Source organism: Erinaceus europaeus, chromosome 2 (assembly GCF_950295315.1).
Source record: "Erinaceus europaeus chromosome 2, mEriEur2.1, whole genome shotgun sequence".
Classification (NCBI taxonomy): Eukaryota; Metazoa; Chordata; class Mammalia; order Eulipotyphla; family Erinaceidae; genus Erinaceus; species Erinaceus europaeus.
In genome coordinates, this window is record NC_080163.1 from 141,356,977 (window position 1) to 141,383,009 (window position 26,033).

Here is a 26,033-nt window from a genome sequence, read left to right on the forward strand (position 1 = left end):
GTTTTACATTCAACAGTAAATACAATAACATTTCTCTTTTCTTTTTTAAAGAATTTATTTATTTATTCATGAGAAGGATAGGAGAGAAAGAACCAGACATCACTCTGGCACATGTGCTGTCAGGGATCGAACTCGGGACCTCATGGCTGAGAATCCACTTTATTCACTGTGCCACCTCCCGGACCACGAATGTTCACATTTCTAAACCTCCTTTGCAGCAAGGCCTGAAGGTCTATGATAATTTGTCTATTACTGACTGCATAAACTAACCCAGAATTAAATGATTTATAAAGGTATTTTTAGGTTTAGGTACTTTTTTTTTTTTTCTTTAGAATACTCCAAATTTAATATCCTTATTTACCACATATGCTTTTTCAAGCCCATGCTGTTTTCTGGTTTCAGAGATGTTAGTTGTGTGTTTGATACCTGGATGATAAAGGCAGCCATGGAATTATGTTCCTAAAAATTGGCATAGTTGGGCAGGGGGAAATATCTTAATAGTTATACAGAATATTTTCATGCCGGAGGCTCCAAAGTCCCAGGTTTAATCCTCTGCACCTCCATAAGCCAGAGCTAATCAGTGCTCTAATAAAATAAAAATTTTAAAAATCAGTATAATTAAAGCTCAGAGGATTACTGGACAGGTGAAGGTTTCTTAACAACCACATTTCATTATTCTAAGAGTTTTGTTATCAATGCTAGGATTGGTTGGATAGGATAACCTTACATATGACATGACATATTTAAGTTCATAAAAGAAAAACAGCTCATTGGGACAAGCATGCCTACTTTGCCAAGCCTGTGACTCAGGTTAGAGCCTGCCCCCACTGCATTGGAGGAATCTGTGGTGTGGTGTGGTGTTTCCTCTTCCCCTTCTCCCCATCTGAAGAAATTCTCCTAAGCAGGTCATGACCAAGTAGTTAAAATGAGATAATGTGAAACACAAAAACAAAAAGAAAAAAACCTCACATGAACACTTTATGTAAGATTAATGTTAACAATGTGTAAGTTTTAGTTAATCATTAAAAGTCAGTGTGTATATACGACATTCAATTTACCACTAAATGTTCAATTATACTGTTCAACATATATTGACTTTTCCATTTCCTTCCAATCATAGGTCTTTAAAAAAATTTTTTTTTAAATACTTAGTTATTCCTTTTTGTTGCCCTTGTTGGATAGGACAGAGAAATGAAGAGAGGAAGGGAAGACAGAGAGGAGGAGAGAAAGAGAGACACCTGCAGATCTGCTTCACTGCCTGTGAAGCGACTTCCCTGCAGGTAGGGAGTCAGGGGCTGGAACCGGGATCCATACGCCAGTCCTTGCGCTTTGCACCATGTGCTCTTAACCCGCTGCGCTACCATCCGACTCCCCCCATTCACTGGTCTTGATGTGTAGAGTCTCTGAATATAAAAGTTGTATTTAGTAATTTAGGCCTGAGAATATTATCTAGAAACTGATAGTGATAAGAAAGGGGAACAATAATTTGTAGTTCAAAAAACTTGGGTAAAACTCATAAAAGTTGGGTTCAATATTTTGAAATAGCTTATATTCAATACTAGTTTATATTCAATACTAGTTTTATTAGTCGAATATTTTTATATTACATACATGAATACCATCAACTTTCCTAACATACTACTTCCAGCATACAGATTATTTTTTAGCTATTATAGTAGGTAAGGGAGGGTATTCTGTAGAAATGTTATCATTCAGTGGATTATCTGCTTTTCCTTTTCTGCCATTTCTTGTTGCCGAATTGTATCTTGTGCTGCTTGTTGAATTTTCTCGTTTTTCCAGGGTCAGAGATTTTTTTAAAAATTTTTCTTAACTTTTACTTATTTATTTATTTATTTATTGGATAGGGATAGAGAGAAATTGAGAGAGGAGGTAAGATAGTGAGGGAGAGAAACAGAGAAACACCTGCAGCCCTGCTTCACCACTTGTGAAGCTTTCCCCCTGCAGGTGGGGACCAGGGGCTTGAACCTGGGTCCTTGTGCACTGTAGTGTGTGCACTTAACCAGGTGTGCCACCACCTGTCCCCAGGGTCAGAGATTTTAAGGGTAAAAGTTTGGGTTTACACAACACCAGTTGATTATATCTTCTGCAGACAACTGTCCTTGTTTTAGAACTTCCCGGAACATCAACTTCATTTCTACCATATCTCACTTGTTGGATAATAGCTTTTTCCTGAAAGTTTTACTGTTCTTTTTCCCGCCGCTTTAAGCATTCGTCCAGGTATTACCAATGACAGTTCTTGACTCAAGCCTATAGAAGGAAAGATGCGTCTCTTTCCTGATGGCTTGCCATTACCCCCCCCCCACACACACACACACACTGTCTTTGTCTTATCTCACTTAGCATAATGTCCTCAGGATCCATCCATGGTAACCCTTGCCAGAACCCACTTTCTTGGTTTAAGTCCTTGTTCTAGTGGTGTCTTCCTCCAGCAGCTTCCTGAGAAAGAGATAGGGGAGTCTTTATTTTTTTTTTTTGGTATTATTTTCTTTTAAAATTTTTTTTTAAAAATATGTATTTATTTACTCCCTTTTGTTGCCCTTGTTGTTTTATTGTTGTAGTTATTATTATTGTTGTTATTGATGTCATTGTTGTTAGATAGGACAGAGAGAAATGGAGAGAGAAGGGGAAGACAGAGATGGGGAGAGGAAGATAGACACCTGCAGACCTGATTCACCGCCTGTGAAGCAACTTCCCTGCAGGTGGGGAGCTGAGGGCGAATCCTTATACACCTGTCCTTATGCTTTGCGCCATGTGCGCTTAACTTGCTGCACTATCGCCGGACTCTGGAGAGGAGTCTGGAGAACTCTCACAAGGCTAGACATGGACCTTCCATATAACCCAGTAATTCCTCTCTCCTGGGGATATACCCCAAGGATTCCATAATACCCAATCAAAAAGATATGTGTACACCTATATTCATAGCAGCACAATTCATAATAGCTAAAACCTGGAAGCAACCCAGGTGCCCAACAACAGATATTTATTTGTTTATTTATTTATTTTATTGCTACCAGGGTTATCACTGGGGCTGCGTCCACCACCTGCAGGGAGGAAGCTTCAAGATGGGTGAAGTAGGGCTAAAGGTCTCTCTCTCTCCCTCTCATTAAAAAAATTAATGCCGGGAGTCAGGCGGTATTTATTTAAAAAAGGAGACATTAACAAAACCGTAGGATAGGAGGGGTATAACTCCACACAATTCCCACCACCAAATCTCTATATCCCATCCCCTCCCCTGATAGCTTTCCCATTCTCTGTCCCTCTGGGAGTATGGACCCAAGGTCATTGTGGGTTGCAGAAGGTGGAAGGTCTGGCTTCTGTAATTGCTTCCCCACTGAACATGGGCGTTGACTGGTTGATCCATACTCCCAGTCTGCCTCTCTCTTTCCCTAGTAGGGTGGGGCTCTGGGGAAGTGAAGCTCCAGGACACATTGGTGGTGTCGTCTGTCCAGGGAAGTCTGGTCGGCATCATGCTAGCATCTGGAACCTGGTGGCTGAAAAGAGAATTAACATATAAAGCCAAAACAAATTGTTGAACCATTATGGACCTGACAGCTGGAATAGCGCAGATGAAGTGTTGGGGGGTACTCACTGCAGACTGTTGTGTACTTCTGCTTTCAGGTATATATTTTTCCCTAGTTTATGGATACTTGTGAACATATGCTCTATCTCATGGGACCTGGTCTATATCTAGGTTTTGGGACTTTGTTAGGAAGTGAACCACCTGGAATGGAATTAGAGAATACTATGAAAGGAAAGGTCTCACCCGAGTAATGAAGCTGAAGGGTTGTCATTCCACACCTGAAGTCTCTGGACACAGTCTGAAGTAAAGCATGCTGGGGTGGCACTCATTGTGTTGATTAGGTTGCGATCGGCGGATGCAATATTATTTTATATGAATTGAGAGAAGCATGCAGGAAAGTGTGTCCCACCCTAAGGTTCCAGGGGAAATATAGGCTCTATAGTGGAAATGTGAGGTTCCTGCTGTCTTAGGGTTCAAGAAGACAATAGATAGTTATTGTTATCATCACATTATTTGATAATTGGGTTGACTTTGAAAGGTCCCTTTGTTAGGGTTTGCTGTATAGTACCCAGCATTTTGTATATAGCTGTGCCACCAGTTGCTTCTGTTCTACCTGGTCTAGGCTTTTGAGAGAGTCAACAAACATATCAAAGACTCAGCCTATGTATTAAAAAGACTCAGTCTGTTTTTTAAAAAGTTCGAGACATACAATAAATTTTTCCCCTCTCATATTAGTGATTTATATTACTGCATTTTAATAGGAGTGTACATAAAAACCATTCCCACCATCAAAAGACTGTGTCTCATCGCCGCCCCCCCCCCCCCCCCCGCCGTCCTGGGAAGCCGAATGTCCACCCTTCCCCTCACCACAGGGTTTTTACTTTGGTGCCCTACTCTCAATTTAGTCAGATCCTGCTTTTAGTTTCCCTTTCTGTTCTTCTTTCTCAACTTCTGTTGATGAGTGGGAATCATCCCATACTCATCTTTATCTTTCTGACTTAGCTCAGTTAAAATAATTCCTTCTAACTCCATCCAAGATGGGTCAGAGAAGGTGGGTTCATTGTTCTTAATAGCTGCATAGTATTCCATTGTGTATATATACCACAGCTTTCTCAGCCACTCATCCTTTGTTGGGTGGTGCAAAGTGCAAGGACTGGTGTAAGGATCCTGGTTAGAGCCCCCCGGCTCCCCACCTGCAGGGGAGTCGCTTCACAATGGGTGAAGCAGGTCTGCAGGTGTCTGTCTTTCTCTCCCCCCTCTGTCTTCCCCTTCTCTCTCCATTTCTCTCTGTCCTATCCAACAATGATGACGTAAATAACAACAACAATAATAACTACAACAATAAAGCAACAAGGGCAACAAAAGAGAATAAATAAATATTTAAAAAATACAAATAATAATAATGGCAATTATATACAAATATAGACATAGTTGTAGAAATAATAGTTGACCCATATCTGTGACCTTAAGAATACTGCTGTAGCTTACAATAGAGGGATAGGGGATTCAGAACTCTGGTGGTGGGAACGGTATGAACTTATACCCCTGTTTGACATATAATTTTGTAAATCAATATTAAGTCACTAATAAAATAATAAAGAAGTCTCCTTAGTTATGGCATTTACTGCTTTTCAGTTTGGAGTCCACAAGCTTGTTTGAATTATATATCGGGGCCAGGGAGATAACTCAGCGGTGGTAATTCACAGGGCTTGCTTTAGAGAGGTCCCAGGTTCCATCCCTGGTACCATCAGTAGCCTGAGCTGAGCAGTGCTCTAATCAAAAGAAGAAACAACCAAAGAAACAAAATACCTGTACAGTCTTGGATAAGGTGCTTATCTGTAAAATGGGAACAATAATACTTTCTTTAGGCACCTTGAGGATGGGAAGCTCTGGCTATTTGTGGTAAGGAAGGGTTTACTAGCCAAGTGACAATTCTTAGAAAGTCAGTTTCACTCAAACTTGCAATTAGCCTTCACACTTGAATTGCAAATTGTTCTTAATTAATGCCCTTCAGCACAAAGTCTGTGTTTAACCTGTTGGTACAGAGAAAGAGTGAAAACATTTTGGCTAGGAGGAAACTAAAGTTAGTAACGTGGATCTACCATGTGTGAGTTCCCCTCCAGTGTCAGGTCATGGATAGAGAACTTAACATTGGGAGTTCGAATGTCCTGCGGATTGTGTACTCGGGGACCCTCCACTCATCCCTGCCATGTCCTCCCCTGACTTCACAAGAGGTCTGTTGCAAGGCGTCCAGAGCGAATCGGGCCCATCCTGAGTCACGCACTCAACTGTTTCCAGTTCGGGCAGGGATTCCACTTGCACCTTTTGGTTTTCCCGGGGAACCTTCTAACCTGCAGAGGACGCACTTCTTCCAGAGCAGACCCTGAGGTAGCCCCTAGATCAAGCAACTCCCTGTCCCCTAGGCCCACCTCAGGCCGCCCCTCCGTCTTCTTTCTTCCCGTCGCCACGCCCCCTATTCCCGGACCCCGGCCCGGGAACGCGCCCAGAGCCGGGTGCCGAGCGACCGCCCGGGTCCAGCGCGCGGGCAGGTGAGGGCGGGGCGGAGGGCGGGGCCGCGGGATCGAAGCCACGCCCCCAGGGGTCTCCAGGGCCGGGCGGCGCGCGGGCCACCTCAGTCTCGCTGGGGCGGCGGAGCGGACCGGCGCTCGCTCCGCCCCCTCCCGGCCCGCCGCGCCGGCTCCCGCCTCCTTCCCTCTCCGCCCGCTCCCGCCTCCCTCCCTTTCCGCTGCCGAGGCGGCGGGAGCCGAGCCCGAGCGGACCGAGCTGCGGCTGTAGCCGGGCGGCGAGTGCAGAACAAGGCGGCGGTGGCGCGCGGGCCGGGCCGCGGGCGGTCAGTCAGCCAGGCGGCGGGGATGGCGATGCGGCGACCCCGCTGAGCCCGCCCGCCCGCGCCGAGAGCCGGCCGCGCCGGGCGGCCCGGGCCAGGCGGCAGCATGCGGAGCGGCGAGGAGCTGGACGGCTTCGAGGGCGAGGCCTCGAGCACCTCCATGATCTCGGGCGCCAGCAGCCCGTACCAGCCCACCACCGAGCCGGTGAGCCAGCGCCGCGGGCTGGCCGGCCTGCGCTGCGACCCCGACTACCTGCGCGGCGCGTTCGGCTGCCTCAAGGTCGCCCAAGTGGTAGGTGCCGGGCGGGGCCCCAGGTGCGGGCGGCCTAGCTGCTCGCCTCCCCTCGCCGCTCCCTCTTCGGGGCGCAGGCCCAGTGGGCCTCCTCCGTGGGGCACCCGCTTCCCGCCCCTCGCACCCCCTCTTCCTCTCGTGGTCCTGGGGACCCCGCCCGTGACCCGATTCAACCCCCCTCCAGCCCCCCAGGTGTGCGCCTACCTGCACACCTGTCCCCGGGCCTACCTGCCTTCCCTCCCGGGCTGGCAGGGGTGCCGGTGGTGGTGGGGGGTCATGGTGTCCCCTGGGGGTGACTGGTCATAGCAACTTGTGGCATGTTTCGGGGTCGCCACCCCTCCCGACGAGGCTTGTCGGGTCTCTGTGGCTTGGCTTCTACCCCACAGCCTAGCAGAGGAGCCCTCGGAGCGGAGGGCCCGGCAGACGTGGACGCACAACCATTATTTGTTGAAGGGAGACAGCAACCTAGGTGCAGCAGCGGAGCCCAAGGCTGCCCACGGAGTGAGTCTCCTATGTACTCTGCAGAGCTTGGACTCCTAGCTCGCCTAGAAGCCAGCACTGGCACCCCCGAGTCCTCCACCCCAGCACGGTAGCTGGCATTGCCCAATTGGTACCCAGAGTTAAAATCACTCTGGGAGGGGAGCCAGTTTTGGAGGTAACAGAAACAGAGAACTTTCTGTTGGACTTGGGTAGATTCTGAGCTGGTTGCTCAGAATTCTTATTTTTAGCTTCCAGGATGTTGAGGGTAGGGGGCCTGCCTGTCAGCTCTGCCCCTCTTCTGTGGTTTTGTAACTGACCTTTCCGGGCTGCTGCTTAGCTCTGTTGTGGACGGGGCAAGCTCTGGTTGGGGGTGGGGTTGGGGGAAAAACATGCTCAGTATTCTCCATCGCAGGTAGGCCTTCTTCTGAGGCCCAGCGTCAAAACTTCTTAGACTTCTCAGTCAGAGAATCCAGTTGATAAAACATGAGGACCTGAGTTCAGTCCTTGGCAGCACATTTATCAATCAGAGTGATGTCTGGTTCTTTTTCTCCTAGCTTTCTCATCAATAAATAATTAAGATCTTGAGAGAGAGAGAGAGAATCCATTTACACTGAACTGAACTGCCATTGCATCCCGTTCTTGTATGAATTGGCCCTGTGTTTACTCCAATACATAGATAAACATTCCTCGGACACCCTTTAAAGAAAGGTCTCAGCCAGTCTGTAAAGTACAGAATCTTAGACTTTCATCTCAGGTGAAAAAGGCTTGCTCTGCTGATTGCCTGAGGGTATTTCCAAAGGGCTGTAAGGAAAGACAATTGGAACATTCTGGACTTTATAGATGATTCTCTAGAATTTTCAGTTGATCTATCCAATTAGCTGGTATGTTCACAGCAATGTATTGCTTCTAACTCAGGCTTTGCTGTTAACTGAGAGTGGAGGAGGTGGGGAGACATGTGTAACTGCCACTTAAAAAGCAGGTAGCCAGTGTCTGAGCACAGATTATCAGAAATTAATGAAGAGCAGAATGGGAACGTCAATTTAGGTGGGATCTAGGACTTTGTTAATTTAAGTACCCTGCTTCATTTACTCTGGACTTTCAAAAGTAAACAATGCATCATCACTCAGGGGCTCTGGTACAAGAATGAAACTCAATAGTTTGCATAAAATGTTAATTATCACCTGCTGGAACTTTGTTTCCCTGACCAGAAATGGAAGCCAGTAGTATTGGTCATTACCTTTTTGGTAAAGTGCTGTTTTCTCATACAACTTTGCTTCTTTTTCTCTTTCTTTCCTCCTACCCTCTTTCCTTCCTTTTCTTTCTTTCTAGACCAACTTTTTTTTTTTTTTTTTTTGAGAAACAGAGATAGCAAGACAGAGGAGGACAGCAAAACTTCCTTCAGTACTATGGGAACCAGGCTTGAACCTGAGTTGTGCCCTTGACCAAGAACTTTACTTTTCATTATGAAGACTTTGGTGCTTGGTCCCTGCATAGTAGTAAATCAGCTACCCCCCACCCCCGTTACCTTTTTTTTTTTTTCTTTTTCTTCCCTTTTTTCCTTTTTTGATAGAAATGGGGGAGTGGGGGGGGGAGAGGAAGAGAGAGAGAGAGAGAGGTGCACCTGCAGCACTGCTTCACTGATTCTCACCCATGCTGTTTTTGTTGTGTTATTTTTTTTTTTTAAAAAAAAAATACCATATACCTGCTCAGCTCTGGTTTATGATGGTTGGGGGTTGAACCTGGGACTTTGAGCCTCAGACATGAAAGTCTCTTTGCATAACCATTATGCTATCCTCTCCTCACATCAGTTTTTATAGCTTTTTTTTTTTTGTGGTCTGTGGCCTATAGATCCTTGCTACTTCAAATGTAGTCATAGTTATCTCTAGCACTGGGAGATTGTTAAAAAATGCAGAGTAGGGAGCCAGGCTGGCTGAGTGCAAATGTTAGCATGCGTCAGAACCCTGGTTAAGGACTCTTGTCTCCCTCCATATGCAACAGTGAAGTGGTGCCACAGATGTTTCTCTTTCTCCTTTCTTGTCTCCCCCTTCCCTCTCAATTTCTCTCTGTTCCTGTGCAGTAATTAAATAAATAAAGACATGCAGGAAAGTGTCCTCATTGGCGTGAGTCATGATATGTATTATAACAGGAGCCCCCATTGGTCACTTGCATACTGAAGTTTGAGACTTACCTTTCTACATCATTTTGCTATGTGTGCTTAATCCTGCCTGGCCCCACCCCCCCATTTTTCTAATATTTCATTTTTCTTTCTTTCTTTCTTCCTTTCTTTTTCTTTCTCCTTTTCCTTTTCCTTCTCCTTCTCCTTCTTTTTAAAGATTTTATTTATTTATGAGAAAGATAGGAGGAGAGAGAAAGAACCAGACATCACTCTGGTACATGTGCTGCCAGGGATCGACCTCATGCTTCAGAGTCCAAAGCTTTACCACTGCACTACCTCCTGGACTACTTTTTTTTATTAAATTTTATCTTATTATATTTATTTATTTATTGGATAGAGACAGCCAGAAATCAAGAGGGAAGAGGGGATAGAGAGGAAGAGAGACAGAGAGACACCTGCAGCACTGCTTTACCACTTGTGAAGCTTTCCCCCTGCAGGTGGGGGCCGGGGACTCGAACCTGGGTCCTTGTGCACTGTAACATGTATGCTCAACCAGGTGGGCCACCACCCGGCCCCTCTTTTTTTTTTTTTTTTTTTAAAGAATTTATTCATTTATTCATGTGAAAGACAGGAGGAGAGAAAGAACCAGACATCACTCTGGTACATGTGCTGCTGGGGATCGAACTAAGGACCTCATAGCTAAGAATCCAATGCTTTATCCACTGCGCCACCTCCCAGACCACTCTTTTTTTTTTTACCTCCAGTGTTATTGCTGGGGCTCAGTGTCTACACTAGGAATCCACTGCTCCTAGAGGCCATCTTTTATTCCATTGTTGTTATTGCTGCTGTTGTTGGATATGACAGAGAGAAATTAAGAGAGGAGGGGGAGAGAAAGATAGACATCTGCAGACCTGCTTCATTGCTTGTGAAGTGACCCTGCTGCAGGTGGGGAGCTGGGGGCTCGAGCTCTTGTGCAGATCCTTGCACTTTGCACTATGAGGACTTAACCCTGTACGCTACTGCCCAGTTCCCTATTTCTTTCTTTTTTTTTTCTTCTTCTCCTTCTCCATCTCCTCTTCCTTTTTTTTCTTTTTGTCATTTCCAAGGCTTTACTGTTCCAGGCTGACTTTTCAGGTAGAGAGGAGAAAGGGGGCTGGATGATAGTACACTCACTTGAGTACAAATATTACCACGACAAGGGGTTTAAGTCTCTGATCCCCATCTGAAGGAGACAAGTTTAATGAGTATTGAAACTGCTCTGTCTTCTTGCCCTCTCTATCACCTCCTCTCCTCTAAATTTCTGAATTTCTATCTTACCTAATGAAACAGAAAAGGGGAAAGAAGGGAGCCGGGCGGTAGCACAGTGGGTTAAGCACAGGTGGCGCAAAGTGCCAAGTTGGGTGTAAGGATCCCGTTTCGATCCCCTGGCTCCCCATCTGCAGGGGAGTCGCTTCACAGGTGGCGAAGCAGGTCTGCAGGTGTCTTTCTCTCCCCCTCTCTGTCTTCCCCTCCTCTCTCCATTTCTCTCTGTCCTATCCAACAACGACATCAACAACAACAACAACAGTAATAACTATAACAATAAAACAAGGGCAACAAAAGCAATAAATAAATTTCTAAAAAAGAAAGGAAGTTGTGCAGTAGCACAGTGGGTGGCGCAAAGTACAAGGACCAATGTAAGGATCCTGGTTCAAGCTCCTGGCTCCCCACCTGTAGGGGAGTTGCTTCACAGGCAGTAGTATAGCAGGTCTATAGGTGTCTGTCTTTCTCTCCCCCCTCTATCCTCTCCATCTCTCTCCATTTCTCTCTGTCCTATCCAACAGCGATGACAACAATAACAACAATAAAACAACAAAGGCAACAAAAGGAAGTAAATAAATATTAAAATTAAAAAAAAAAAAAAGAAAGGGGGAAAGAAAAAGGGTAGAGGGAATGGCCGTCGGGAGTGGTTGGTTCATAGTGCTAGCACCAAGCCTTACCAGTAAACCTGGTGGCATAAATAGAGGGGGCATGGGGAGAGGGAGAGAAAGAAACCATGGCACTGAAGCTGGATCATTCACATGGCAAAGCATGCTATCCAAGTAAGGTTTTTTTTTTTTTTTTTTTAACCAAAGCACGGCTTAGCTCTGGCTTATGGTGTGGTACAGGGGATTGAATTTGGGGCTTTGGAGCCTCAGGCATGAGAGTCTCTTTGCATAACCATTATGGTGTCTACCCCTGCCCCAAGTAAGCAATTTTGTCAGCCCTCTTACTGATATTTCTTGTTTTCTAAAGAAATTTGTGAAGATACCACCCCCAAATCATAATTATACATTTGAATTGAAGGTAGTTTATTTCTTAGTGATTTATAATTTACATCAATATATTAAATGGGCTGTTACTTGATAGTAAAACTGATTTGAAGTATGAAAGTTAATCTGTGTATTTTCATAGTCTTTTAAGAAATGAAACATACCTGTTTCTTAGTTGGGGAGAATGTTTCCTGTGGTTATACCAAACAATAAGGATGTGCTTTTGTGGGAAAAGTGTTTAAATTATTGATTTAAATACTTTCGTCTTCTTATTATAGATTTTATGAAAACTTACTTATTTTTGGCTCCTAGGTATTTTAATGAAATTTAATTAAATAGCTGGTACAGGCTTTTTGCTTACATTGTTTTTCTACTAGCTTGACTAGCCAAGTTTTGCTCTTGGGCTGGGGGAACCACATCATCTGATATTTCATGATTTATGGACTCTTCTGAGCTTTCCAGCATGGTTTCCTGCTCTAGAACCAGCAGGCACTTTCTGGGAAAGACTAGATGAACTTTCTCAAAAGTGCCAAGAGCAGTTTCAGCATTTCATTGTCAGACCCCTTGAGCTCTTTCACTTCTGATATTTTACTTGAATCCTTCCTATGACTGATTGACCTTCTGACATGCATTACATGTATTTAGGTCCTTTTAAAAATTCAGTGTAGGAGGCTGGGTGGTAGTGCACTTAGTTGAACACATGTTAAGAGTGCACAGGGACCCAGGTTCAAGTCCTCCCCTGGCTGCCACCTGTAGGGGGAAAGCTTCATGAGTAGTGAAGCAGTGCTGTAGGTTTCTCTCTCTCTCTCCCCTCCTCTATGTCTCCCTTCCTTCTTGATTTCTGTCTCTATCTAATAAATGAATAAATAAAATTCAAAGTTCAGTGCTAGCGAATTTACGAGTCTTGCATGCATGATACAGACAGAAGCAGGATAGACAAAATGGGGAGATACACCAAAGCACCACTCCATCATCCATAGAATTCTTTTCGGTTCTGTCCATGGTGCTCCCCTGTGGTGTTTATCCACTGTGAGGTATGAGTGCTGTCCAATGAGGAATCTTTCACCCCTGTTTAGGAACTTTTTCTGTTGTTGCCACGTGGGCTTCACTGTTTTATTTATTTATTTTTAATATTCCCTTTTGTTGCTCTTGTTGTTTTATTGTTGTAGTTATTGTTGTTATTTATGTCGTTGTCGTTGGATAGGACAGAGAGAAATGGAGAGAGGAGGGGAAGACAGAGAGGGGGAGAGAAAGAGAGACACCTGCAGACCTGCTTCACCGTCTGTGAAGCGACTCCCCTGCAGGTGGGGATAGGGGCTCGAACCGGGATCCTTATGCTAGTCCTTGCGCTTTGCGCCGCCTGCGCTTAACCCACTGCACTACCGCCTGACTCCCTGGCTTCACTGTTTAGGGCTGATTTTTTTTTTTCCTCCAGGGTTATCATCACTGGGGTTCTGTGCCTGCACTAGGAATCCACTGCTCGTGGAGGCCATTTTTTCCCCCCATTTTATTGAATAGGACAGAGAACTTGAAAGTGGGAAATAGGGAGAGAGAAAGACAGACACTTGCAGACCTACTTCGCAGTTTTGTGAAGCAACTCCCCAGCAGGTGGGGAGCCACGGCTTGAACCAGGATCCCTGCATGGGTTCTTGTGCTTCGTACTATGTGCAATTAATTTGGTGTGCCACTGCCCAACCTATGAGGGGAGCTTTTATGCTGTGATCTCTTTCACTCTCTCTGCCTTTCTGTCTTACTGTCTCTATCTAAAAAGAGAGAGAGGAAGAGGACAAAGGGAAGTTTTTAAAAAAAGGCAATATTGGAAAGAAAGAAAAAGCTTATATTATCCACAGATGGTGTGATTGTTTAATGTAGACAATCTCATAGGAACCTGTGTACAAGGTTCTAGGAGTCATGAGTATCATGGTTGTAAAGTACAGGGGCAGCACATAAAAGTCAATACTATTTCTGTGTTCTAGCAGTAAATCACGGGGAACAGTAATAAAAATTACAAAACCCAGGGGCTGGGTGATAGTGCATCGGGTTAAGCACACGTGGTACAAAGTGCAAGGACCAGCGTAAGGATCTGGGTTGGAGCCCCCAGCTCCTCACCTGCAGGGGAGTCGCTTCACAGGCAGTGAAGCAGGTCTACAGGTGTTTATCTTTCTCTCCCCTTCTATCTTCCCCATGTCTCTCCATTTCTGTCTGTCCTACCCAACAACGACAACAATAATAACTACAACATGAAACAACAAGGGCAACAAAAGGGGAAAAGAAGCCTTCAGGAGCAGTGGATTTGTGATGCAGGCACCGAGCCCCAGCAATAACCCTGGAAGCAAGAAAAAATAATAACAAAACCCATTCTACTTAGCACAATTGCTCTGAAAAGAGCTAAAACTTAGGTGTAAGTCTAACAAAATATATACAGGATCTGTACATTGAAAACTGAAAAACAATGAAGAAAGAAACTAAAGACAAGGAGTCGGGTGGTAGCGCAGCGGGTTAAGCGCACGAGGCGCAAAGCGCAAGGCCCCCAGTGTAAGGATCCCGGTTTGAGCCCCCGGCTCCCCACCTGCAGGGGAGTCGCTTCACAAGTGGTGAAGCAGATCTGTAGGTGTCTGTATTTCTCTCCCCTTCTCTGTCTTCCCTTCCTTTCTCCAGTTCTCCCTCTCCTATCCAACAACAATAACTACAACAATAAAACAAGGGCAACAAAAGGGAATAAATAAATAAATAAATAAAAAAGAAACTAAAGACAACCTAGATAAGTGGACAGAAATACTGTGTCCATGAATTGAAAGATTCTTTTTTTTTTTAATTCTTATTTTTTAAGGTTTATTATCAGTGCTTAGAGGAGAGAGAACCAGAGCATCACCCTGGCACAGGTGATGCTGCAATCAGACTAGGACCTCATGTTTATAAGTCCAGTGCCACAAGATTACATATTGTTGAAATATAAATTCTCCACAAATTGGTTGTATGTTTAACACATTTTCAAATAGTGAGCAAGGTGGGGACCAGGTGGTGGCAACACCTGGTAGAACACACTGATTACCACGGGCAAGGACCTGGGTTTGCGGCCCTAGGCCCCACCTGTAAGGCGGGAAGCTTCACAAACAGTGAAGTAATGCTGCAGGTCTTTTTTTTTTTCTGATTGTCTTCCCCTTTTCTCTCAATTTCTCTTTATCTTACAAAATAAGGGGGTGGGTGGAGAAATGGTCCTCCAGAGCTCACAGACATTGAACCCCATCTGATAATAAACAAATACAGAGCCAGATGTGTGTGTGTGTGTGTGTGTGTGTGTGTGTGTGTAGTGAAGGCACAGATTTTTTTTTTTTTTTTTTTGCCTCCAAGGTTATCCACTGCTCCTGGAGGCTATTTTCCCCATTTTTTTTGTTGCCTTTGTCATTACTGTTGTTGTTAAATAGGAGAGAGAAATCGAGAGAGGAGGGGAAGATGGGGAGAGAAAGATAGACACCTGCAGACTTATTTCACCACCTGTGAAGTGACCACCCCTGCAGGTGGGGAACCGGGGGCTTGAATCAGGATCCTTACTCCGCTTTGTTAAGCGCTTTGCACCATGTGCGCTTAACCTGCTGCACTACCGCCTGGCCCCCATTATGTTTTTTTAATATAGGTAAATTGTAGTATGGAAAGTCAAGTCAACTAGGCAAGGAATGGTGAAGGTTGGTGGAAGAGTGTTCAGGAGACAGTGTAACATGAAGTCCTCTTTGTTTAGGACTTGTATATTTGAGGGTCAGTTCTGAGAGTCTGTATTTTTTTAAATTTTATTCCCTTTTGTTGCCCCTGTTTTATTGTTGTTGTTATTATTGTTGTCGTTGTTGGATAGGACAGAGAGAAATGGAGAGAGGAGGGGAAGACAGAGAGGGGGAGAGAAAGATCGATGCCTCCAGACCTGCTTTACTGCTTGTGAAGTGACTCCCCTGCAGGTGGGGAGTCGGGGACTGGAACCAGGATCCTTATGCCAGTCCTTGTGCTTTGCACTCCCTGTGCTACTGCCTGACTCCCTTTTTTTTTTTTTTAACCAGGGCAGTGCTCAGCTCTGACTTGTTGTGGCGTGGGGATTGAAAATGGGACTTCAGAGCCTATGGATTTCATGGCTCTTGTGACCATGAGTCTGTAGTGATTTGTTCACTTCAGGTCAGAATCATATCCTACTGGGACTTGGTCCTGATGATAATACTACTTGTACTAAGTTCTCTGTCTGAAGTCCTTAGCAAAGTATCTCTCACATATGAAGTCAACCAACCTGTTGGCTTTGTGAATTATCTCTGAATGATACAAGTTGGTAGGTAGGTACACTCAGTACTTTACCACCAACATACTGATAATACAGGTTGGAAAACTGGGAGTCTAAGTGAGGGTTCAGTGGAAAGGCTTACTTTTTTTTTTTTTTTTTAAGATTTTGTTTATTAATGAGAAAGGAAAGAGAAAGAACCAGATATCACCCTGGTACATGTGCTGCTGGGGCTTGAACTCAGGACCTCTTGCTTGAGAGTTCAGTGCTTTATCCACTGAGCCATCTCCCAGACCACAAAAGGCTTACTTTTTTTTTTTTTTTTGCTTCCAAGGTTATTGCTAGGGCTTGGTGCCTACACGACGAATCCACTGCTCCTGGAGGCCATTTTTCCCCTCTTTTGTTGCCCCTGTTGTTTATTGTTGTTGTTACTATTATTGTTGTTATTGCTGTCATTGTTGTTGGATGGGACAGAGAGAAATGGAGAGAGGAGGGGAAGACAGTGGGGAGAGAAAGACAGACACCTGCAGACCTGCTTCACCGCCTGTGAAGCGACTCCCCTGTGGATGGGGAGCCAGGGGCTCGAACTGGGATCCTTACGCTGGTCCTTGTGCTTTGCGCCACGTGCACTTAAACTGCACTACCGCACGACTCCCGAAAGGCTTACATTTTATGAAGTGCCTTTAAATAATTTAATTTATTTATTATCTTTATTTTGGATAGAGACAGATATTGAGAGGGGTGAGGAGAAAGAGACACCTGCAGTACTGCTTAAAAATTATTTTATTTTTGAGAGAGATGCAGAGAGAAAAAGACAGAGAGAAATACCAGAGCACTGCACAGCTCTGGCTTATGGTGGTGTGGGGGATTGAACCTGGCACTTTGGATTCTCAGGCATGAGAGTCTTTTTGCATAACCATTATGCTATCTACCCTGCCCTGTAAATATATTCTATTAAAAAATTTCTAGCTAGCTTTTATTAACTTTACCATAGTATAGATTAGTCTTAAAGCTAGTATAACCATAATCTTTAAATAATCTTTTTTAAAAAATTCTTTTTATATTGATTTATTTTCCCTTTTGTTGCCCTTGTTTTTTATCATTGTTGTAGTTGTTGTTGATGTCATCACTGTTAGGATAGAGAGAAATGGAGAGAGGAGGGGAAGACAGAGGGGGGAGAGAAAGATAGACACCTGCAGACCTGCTTCACCGCCTGTGAAGTGACCCCCCTGCAGGTGGGGAGTCGGGGGCTCAAACTGGGATCCTTAAGTTGGTCCTTGCACTTTGAGCCACATGCGCTTACCGCCCGACTCCCAATCTTTTCTTTTTTTTTTTTAAACTTCATTATTTGGAGGTTCTTAAGAAGGATTATTTGGATAGTATAGGCATCTTGAAAAACACTTAACATTTAAAATGCATTAAAATATTTAAAATACATTTTCTTATAAAACAAGCATAATAATAGGTGCTAATAAAATTAATTCCTCTTGAAACGGATTTCTCTCATTAGTTAAAACATTGTAACACTAGAGGAAATACTTATTCTTTTTTTTTTTTTAATCAAAGTACGCTCATCTCTGGCTTAAGGTGGTACTAACAATGGAACCTTTTAACTTAGGTGCCTTAGGCATGGGCATCTTTCTGCATAACCATTATGTTATTATCTCTCCATCCTATTGCTCAGTTTAAAAAAAATTTTTTTTATATTTATTTGTTTATTCTCTTTGTTGCCTTTGTTGCTTTATTGTTGTAGTTATTATGTTTCCTTTTAAAAATATTTAGTAATTTATTTTCTTTTGTTGCCTTTGTTTTTTTATTGTTGTAGTTATTATTATTGTCATCGTTGTTGGATAGGACGGAGAGAAATGAAGAGAGGAGGAGAAGACAGAGAGGAGGAGAGAAAGATAGACACCTGCAGACCTGCTTCACCGCTTGTGAAGCGACTCCCGGTCAGGTGGGGAGCCGGGGGCTCAAACCAGGATCCTTACGCCAGTACTTGCGCTTTGTGCCACGTGTGGTTAACCCGTTGCGCTACCGCCCGACTCCCTGTTGTAGTTATTATTGTTATTGATGTCGTTCATTGTTGGATAGGACAGAGAGAAATGGAGAGAGGAGGGGAAGACAGAGGGGGGAGAGAAAGACAGACACCTCCAGACCTGCTTCACCGCTTGTGAAGCGACTCCCCTGCAGGTGTGGAGCCCGGGGCTCCAACAGGGATCCTTACGGAGGTCCTTGGGCTTAGCGCCATGTGCACTTAACTCGCTGAGCTACAGCCTGACTCCTTCCCCTTTATTTTATTTTATTATTTATTTTCCCTTTTTGCTGCCCTTGTTTTTTTTTTTTTTTTTGTAGTTATTATTATTGTTGTTGATGGTGATGTTGTTGTTGGATAGGACAGAGAGAAATGGAGAGAGGAGGGGAAGAGAGTGTGAGAGAAAGACACCTGCAGACCTGCTTTACCGCCTGTGAAGCAACTCCCCTGCGAGGTGGGGAGCCTGGGCTTAAGCTGCGCTACTGCCCAACCCCCCCGAAGTTTTTTTTCTTTGCCTCCAGGGTTATTGCTGGGGCTCAGTGCCTGCACCATGAATCCACTGCTTCTGGAGGCCATTTTTTCCCCCTTTTGTTGCCCTTGTTATAGTCTTGTGTTTATTATTGTTGTTGTTGATGTCGTTTGTTGTTGGATAGGACAGAGAGAGATGGAGAGAGGAGGAGAAGACAGAGAGGGAGAGAGAAAGATAGATACCTGCAGACTTGCTTCACTGCTTGTGAAGTGACTCCCGGTCAGGTGGGGAGCCGGGAGGCTTCACCCGGGATCCTTACACCAGTCCTTGCGCTTTGTGCCATGTGTGCTTAACCTGCTGCCCTACCGCCTGATCCCCAGTTTTTTTTTAACTTTTATATTTATTATCTTTATAATAAATATATTTATTATAGATAAATATAATCTTCAGAGATGGAGAGGGAGATTATATTTATTAATCTTCAGAGATGGAGAGAGAGGGGCTAAATAAAGAGGAAGAGAGGAAGAGAGAGAGAAAGGAGACAAGGCAGAAACACACTGGGTTAAACACACATAGTTTGAAGCGCAAGGACCCGCTGAAGAATCCCACCTGCAGGGAGTTGCTCCCCAAGCAGTGAAGCAGCTCTGCAAGTGTCATATCTCTACCCCCCCTTAACCTCTAACGTCCCCTCCTCTCTCAGTTTGTCTCTGTTCTAGAGAGAGGCAGGCTGGGAGTATGGATCCACCTGTCAGTGCCCATGTTCAGCGGGGAAGCAATTACAGAAGCCCAGACCTTCCACCTTCTGCATCCCACAATGACCTTGGGTCCATACTCCCAGAGGGGTAAAGAATAGGAAAGCTATCAGGGGAGGGGATGGGATACAGAGTTCTGGTGGTGGGAATTGTGTGGAGTTGTACCCCTCTTATCCTATCGTTTTGTTAGTGTTTCCTTTTTATAAATAAAATTAAAAAAAAAAAAAAAGAAAATGGCTACCAGGTGCGGTAGATTAGTAGTGTAGGCACCGAGCCCTGGTGATAATCCTGGAGGCAGAGAGAGGAGAGATATACCTGTAGCCCTGTTCACCACTCTTAAAGCTTTTTCCCTGAAGGTGGGGACTGGGGGCTCAAACCTGGGTCCTTGCATACTGTAATGTGTGTGCTTAACAAGGTGTACCACCACCCAGCCCCCCCCACCCCCCAGGACTCAAGTTTGTATGGCAGCCAAGACTGATTATGCCAGAATGAGTCTGTTAGCTCCCTGAGTTATTGATGTAACCTGCAAATACCAGTGTTCTGACCTTCAGCCCAGAGCTGCTGTCAATCGTCCTCTTGTCCATATTCCTGGAAGTAGCTCCAAATCCTCATTTCTTTGGAAAATAAGACTTAGAGAATGGGGAGTAGTCAGAGACCCATGGCTGTGATTACAGATACTAAAATTTCTTGTTCAAGTGTTCTTCTACATATTTCCCAGAAATATCCTGATTTCCAATACTCATCTACATGTATTAACTACCATTTTATGTTTCTTTATTTTTTGCTTTAAATTGTGAAATATTCCTTGCATTGAAATTAGAACCATCTTCAAATAAATCTCTCTGTGCTGACGGTGACAAAGTGTCCTGATGCTTTTCCCACCTATTCTTTTTTTTTTAAATTTTTTATATTTATTTATTTATTTATTTTTCCCTTTTTGTTGCCCTTGTTGTTTTTTATTGTTGTAGTTATTGATGTCATCATTGTTGGATAGGACAGAGAGAAATGGAGAGAGATGGGGAAGACAGAAGGGGAGAGGAAGACACCTGCAGACCTGCTTCACCGCCCTGCAGGTGGGGAGCCGGGGGCTTGAACCGGGATCCTTAGGCCAATCCTTGCACTTTGTGCCACGTGTGCTTAACCTGCTGCGCTAACGCCTGACTCCCTCCACCTATTTTTACCTGTTTTCTTTTTTTTCTCAATATTTTATTTATTAATTTATTTCAGTTTTTGTTGCCCTTGTTTTTATCATTGTTGTGGTTATTATTATTGTTGTTATTGATGTTGCCAGATCGGACAGAAAAATGGAAAGAGGAGGGGAAAACGGGGAGAGAAAGATAGACACCTGCTTCACCACTTGTGAAGCAACCCCCCTGCAGGTGGGGAACCGAACCGGGATCCTTACCCAGTCCTTGAGTTTCGTGCCATGTGCGCTTAACCTGCTGCGCTACAGCCCGACCCCATGTTTTCTGTGTCAGGTTTCCATCACTGTCTGTGTTTTAGGAATATTGTGGTACAGCACTGCTTCACCACTTACAAGCTTTTCCCCTACAGATTAGTTGTCAGGGAGGGGCTCAAACTCTGGTCCTTCTGCATTATAACATGAACACTCAACCAGGTGTGCCACCGCCTGACACCTGTGCAGGTGTTTCTCTACTTCCTCTCCCTCTCAATTTCTTCTTCTTTTTTTTTTTTTTTCTCTATTATCTTTGTTTATTGGCTAGAGACAGCCAGAAATCCTGAGGAAGGGGGAGATAGAAAGGGGTAGATAGTATAATGGTAATACAAAGAGATTCATGCCTGAGGCTCCAAAGTCCCAGGTTCAGTCTCCCGCACCATCATAAGCCAGAGCTGAGCAGTGCTCTGGTTATAATAAATAAATAAATACTAAAAAAAAAAAAAAAGAAAGGGAGAGAATGAGAGAGAGAGACAGATACCTGCAACCCTGCTTCAATACTTGCAAAGCCTTCCCCGTGCAGGTAGGGAGCAGGGGGGCTTGAACCCGGGTCTTTGCACATAGTAACATGTGTGCTGAACTAGGTGCATGACCACCTTATCTCCCCTCAATTTCTGTTCTATCAAATAAATAAATAGTGACTGACACAGTACAACATTGAATAAACACATGCATATATATATCTAATAAGTAAAAATGAATTATTAACATAGGGTTTTTTTTTTTTTTGCCTCCAGGGTTATTGCTGGGGCTCAGTGCCTGCACTATGATTCCACTACTTCTGGAGGCCATTTTTTTCCATTTTGTTGCTGTTGTTGTTATTGTTGCCACTGATGACCTTGTGTCCTTGTTGTTGGATAGGACAGAGAGAAATCCAGAGAGGAGGGGAAGACAAAGAAGGGGAGAGAAAGACAGATACCTGCAGACCTGCTTCACCGCCTGTGAAGAGACTCCCCTGCAGGTGGGGAGCCAGTGGCTCGAACTGGGATCATTACGCTGGTCCTTGTGCTTCACGCCCCAACATATATATATTATTTTATTTATTTTATTTTTGAGAGAAATGCAGAGAGAGAGGGAGAGAGACACAGAGAGAAACACCAGAGCACTGATCAGCTCTGGCTTGTGGTGCGGGGGATTGAACCTGGGATTTAGGAGCCTCAGGCATGACAGTCTGTTTGCATAACCGTTATGCTATCTCCCCCACCCCCCAACATAGTTTTTAAGGTAAAATTCTTTGACAACGTGGGACTCATATGGGAAAAATAATGTATATGTGTTTATAAGTAGATACCTAGGGCCAAGGAGATAACTCAGTTTTTTTTTAAAGACTTTTAAAAAATATTTATTTCTCACTTTTTGTTGCCCTTTTTTTATTGTTGTAATTATTATTATTGTTATTGATGTCTTCATTGTTGGGTAGGACAGAGAGAAATGGAGAGAGGAAGGGAAGACAGAGAGGTGGAGAGAAAGAGACACCTGCAGACCTGCTTCATCGCTTGTGAAGCGACTCCCCTGCAGTGGGGAGCCCTGGGCTTAAACCAAAATCTTTGTGCCGGTCCTTGCGCTTTGCGCTGCCTGCGCTTAACTGCTATAACTCAGTTTGTTAAGAGCATGATATTTGCATGCCTGAAGCCCCAGAATTCTAGGTTCCAGTCTCCAGTACCATCAAAGGTCAGAGCTGAGCAGTGCTCTGGTCTCCTTAATAAGAAAGATAACTAAGTCTAAGTAAACAAACAAAAACCAAACCTGTCATTTGTTCTGGAGTGGGGAATAAGTATGCCATTTATAATTTTTTTCCCATTTATAATTATTTTTATCTTTATTATTATTATTTTGCCTCCAGGGTTATTGCTGGGGCTCGGTGCCAGCACCATGAATCCACAGTTCCTGGAGGCTATTTCTTATTTTATCTTATTTTTTTATTTTTGCCTCCAGAATTATTGCTGGGGCTCAGTGCCTGCACCATGAATCCTCTGCTCTTGGAGGCCATCCCCCCCTTTTTTTGTTGGCCTTGTTGTGGTTATTATTGTTGTTGATATCGTTCGTTGTTGGATAGGACAGAGAGAAATGGAGAGAGGAGGGGAAGACAGAGGGGTAGAGAAAGATAAGACACCTGCAGATCTGTTTCAACGGCTGTGATGTGACTCCCCTGAAGGTGGAGGGGGGGCGGCTCGAACCGGGATACTTCCGTTGGTCCTTGCGCTTTGCTCCACGTGCGCTTAACCCACTGCGCTACGCCTGGAGGCTATTTTTCCCCCTTTTGTTGCCCTTGTTTTAGCTTTGTTGTGGTTATTATTATTGTCGTTGATGTCATTGTTGAATAGGACAGAGAAATCGAGAGAGGAGGGGAAAACAGTGGGAGAGAAAGACACCTGCAGACCTGCTTCGCCGCTTGTGAAATGACCCCCTGCAAGTTGGAATGCCGCGGACTCGAACCTGGATCCTTATGCCTGTCCTTGCGCTTTGCGTGGACATACGCTTAACTCGCTGCGCTACCACCCGACCCCCTATTATTATTATTATTAAACATTTTATTTATTAATGAGAAAGATAGGAGGAGAGAGAGAAAGAATCAGGGGCTCGAACTCAGGACCTCATGCTGGAGAGTCCAATACTGCGCCACCTTCCAGACCACTTATTTTTTTATATTTATTTGTTTGTTAATTTTCCCTTTTGTTGCCCTTGTTTTTTATTGTTGTAGTTATTATTGTTGTTATTGATGTCATTGTTAGATAGGACAGAGAAAATGGAGAGAGGAGGGGAAGACCTGGTGGGGTGGAGTGGGAAGGGGGGAAGGAAAGATAGACAACTGCAGACATGCTTCACCACCTGTGAAGCGACTCTCCTGCAGATGGGGTGCCGCAGGCTCGAACCGGGATCCTTCCACTGGTCCTTGCGCTTTGCGCAATGTGTGCTTAATCTGCTGCACTACTGCCCGACTCCCTATTTTTTTTATTTATAAATATTCATTTTATTTATTTATTCCCTTTTGTTGCCCTTGTTGTTTTATTGTTGTAGTTATTATTGTTGTTGTCGTTGTTGGATAGGACAGAGAGAAATGGAGAGAGGAGGGGAAGACAGAGAGGGGGAGAGAAAGATAGACACCTGCAGACCTGCTTCACCGCCTGTGAAGCGACTCCCCTGCAGGTGGGGAGCCGGGGTTTGAACCGGGATCCTTATGCCGGTCCTTGTGCTTTGCGCCACCTGCGCTTAACCCGCTGCCCTACAGCCCGACTCCCCCTATTTTTTAATTTTTTTTCAAAAGGACTGGCACGGGGATCTCCGTTTTGTAGATAGGTAGTAGGCATATTTTAGTTATATTCCAAAGGGCCTGTGGCTATACTAGGTTTTTTTTTTTTTTTTTTTCCCTGAGCCTGAAATCTTATATGCAGGTGGATCCAAGTTATTGTCTGGGGAGATGATGTCATGGCTGGAAAAGGACCAGAAAGCTGGATCAGGGAAGAGAGTAGCTCCCTAATATGGGAAAGGGGTATAAACATTGTTGACTGTAAACCCCATCGATTTGGTTTGGTCTGGGGCCCATATTCAGCTTAGGAGCCTATGTGACCTCTGCATCCCTGTAGATCTGAGCTCACATTCTGTGGTCATGAATAGGAACATTCCAAGCTGCCCCAATATCAGCCCGTCTTCCTCAGGTGTAGCATAGAGTATGTTGTCCAGCCTCCCTTTGGAGGATGGGACATTCTCTACCGTTGTTGATCCAAGTTGAGGGCAAGCTCCTATGGGGAAATGAAATCTTTAATATCTGTATGAGAATTGTGATTAAAGTACCCTCTAATAGGGTGGTTGATTGAGTACACATATTACATGTGTAAGAACCCAGGCTCAAGCCTACAGTCCCCACCTTCAGGAGAGAAGCTTCATAAGCAGTGAAACAGATCTGTAGGTGTCTATCTTTCTCTCTTCCTCTCACTCCTCCTCCTCCTCTCTTCTATCAAAAAGAAAAAGAAAAAAGAATAAAGGGAATTAATGACTGCCAGAAGTGGTGGATTCATAGTGCTGGCATGGAGCCCTATGGATAACCCTCATGGCAAAAAATAATAATAACATTATTCTCTAATGAGCTGGGAGACAACATAACTGAGGCACCAAAGGTCCCGGTTCAACCTCTAGCACTACCATAAGCCAGAGCTAAGCAGGGCTCTGGTAAGAAATAAAATAAAATAAAATAAATAAACCCCCTAATACCCACAAAGCAACCCTAAAGCCTAAAAAGGGTGCCAGTTTTCTGTATTTACTATTCTAAGGAAAATAAAAAAGTGCCAGAGGTCAATAATTCACCCAAACCCAAATACTTTGAAGTATTCTGGCTCAAACTGACAGCATAATCAATTCAGTTTTTACCTCTTTTTTTTAAAAAAAATATTTACTTATTTATTTTCCTTTTGTTGCCCTTGTTTTATTGTAGTTGTTGTTGTCATTGTTGGATAGGACAGAGAGAAATAGTGATGGGGGGAGTTGAAAAGGGGGAGACAAAGATAGACACCTGCAGACCTGCTTCACCGCTTGTGAAGCAACTCCCCTGCAGGTGGGGAGCCGGGCTTGAACCCAGAGCCTTACTCTAGTCCTTGCGCTTTGCGCCACGTGCGCTTAACCTGCTGTGTTACTGCCCGATTCCCCAATTTTTACCTCTTACCCTTCCTCCACTATCAAACGTTGTCTGCAGTTTCCTCATGACTTTCATTGACTCTGATCTCAACCTTTCTCAAATTTCTTTTTTTTTTTTAAATTTCTTTATTGGGGAATTAATGTTTTACATTCGACAACAAATACAATAGTTTGTACATGCGTAACATTTCCCAGTTTTCCATATAACAATACACTTTCTCAAATTTCATTGACAAGTCTTCTTCTAGCGTTTGCCCTTCTTCCGTAGCCAGTCAACAGCGTCAGGTTGAGCCTGATGTAAAGTTTCGAGACCTCCTTTGAATCTGGAGAGGTGGCAGTCGTTGACTCTGTAGGTCATAGTCTGTCTGTAGCCGCAGGGGCAGTTCGGGTCGTCTCTGGCTCCCCAGCGATGGAACATAGCGGCGCACCGGCATTGACAATACAAGGAGTTAGCAGAGAAGAGCCAAGATGTCTCCCCCCCTTTTTAAAATTTTTAAAAAATATTTATTTATTTATTTTCCCTTTTGTTGCTCTTGTTGTTTAACATTGTTGTGGTTATTGATGTCGTTGTTGTTGGATAGGACAGAGAGAAACGGAGAGAGGAGGGCAAGACAGGGGAAGAGAAAGACACCTGGAGACCTGCTTCACTCACTACCTGTGAGGCGGCTCCCCTGTAGGTGGGGCGGGCTGAACCTGGATTCTTACACAGGTCCGTGTGCTTTGCCCCATGTGCACTTAAGCTGCTGTGCTACCGCCAGACTCCCATAACCACAATATATAAAGAGCTTGCCAAACTCAACAAGAAAACAAATGGTGGTCCAAGAGGTGGCGCAGTGGATAAGGCTTTGGACTCTCAAGCATGAGGTCTCAAG

The 26,033-nt window shown here is 44.3% G+C and overlaps 1 protein-coding gene and 1 long non-coding RNA gene across 5 annotated transcripts in view; one reads left to right on the forward strand and one right to left on the reverse strand.

The window, feature by feature from the left end:
* Positions 1–1,562: 1,562 nt before the first annotated feature.
* On the reverse strand, positions 1,563–6,204 carry LOC132536758 (uncharacterized). Its single transcript, XR_009548278.1, has 2 exons — positions 5,893–6,204; positions 1,563–2,457 (listed from the first exon to the last, which is right to left on the reverse strand). It is a non-coding gene; the product is annotated as an uncharacterized LOC132536758 (long non-coding RNA).
* A 102-nt stretch (positions 6,205–6,306) lies between these two features.
* Positions 6,307–26,033, forward strand: part of CMTM4 (CKLF like MARVEL transmembrane domain containing 4) — a 533,141-nt gene continuing 513,414 nt past the window's right edge. For all 4 annotated transcript variants that reach the window (XR_009548277.1, XM_007517765.2, XM_016185872.2 and 1 more), the window contains exon 1: positions 6,307–6,681. Coding sequence is in view for 3 of the 4 variants with exons in the window: in XM_007517765.2 (XP_007517827.1) it covers positions 6,496–6,681 (186 nt within the window). In the remaining variant the exon portion in view is untranslated. The remainder of the gene's footprint in view (positions 6,682–26,033) is intronic.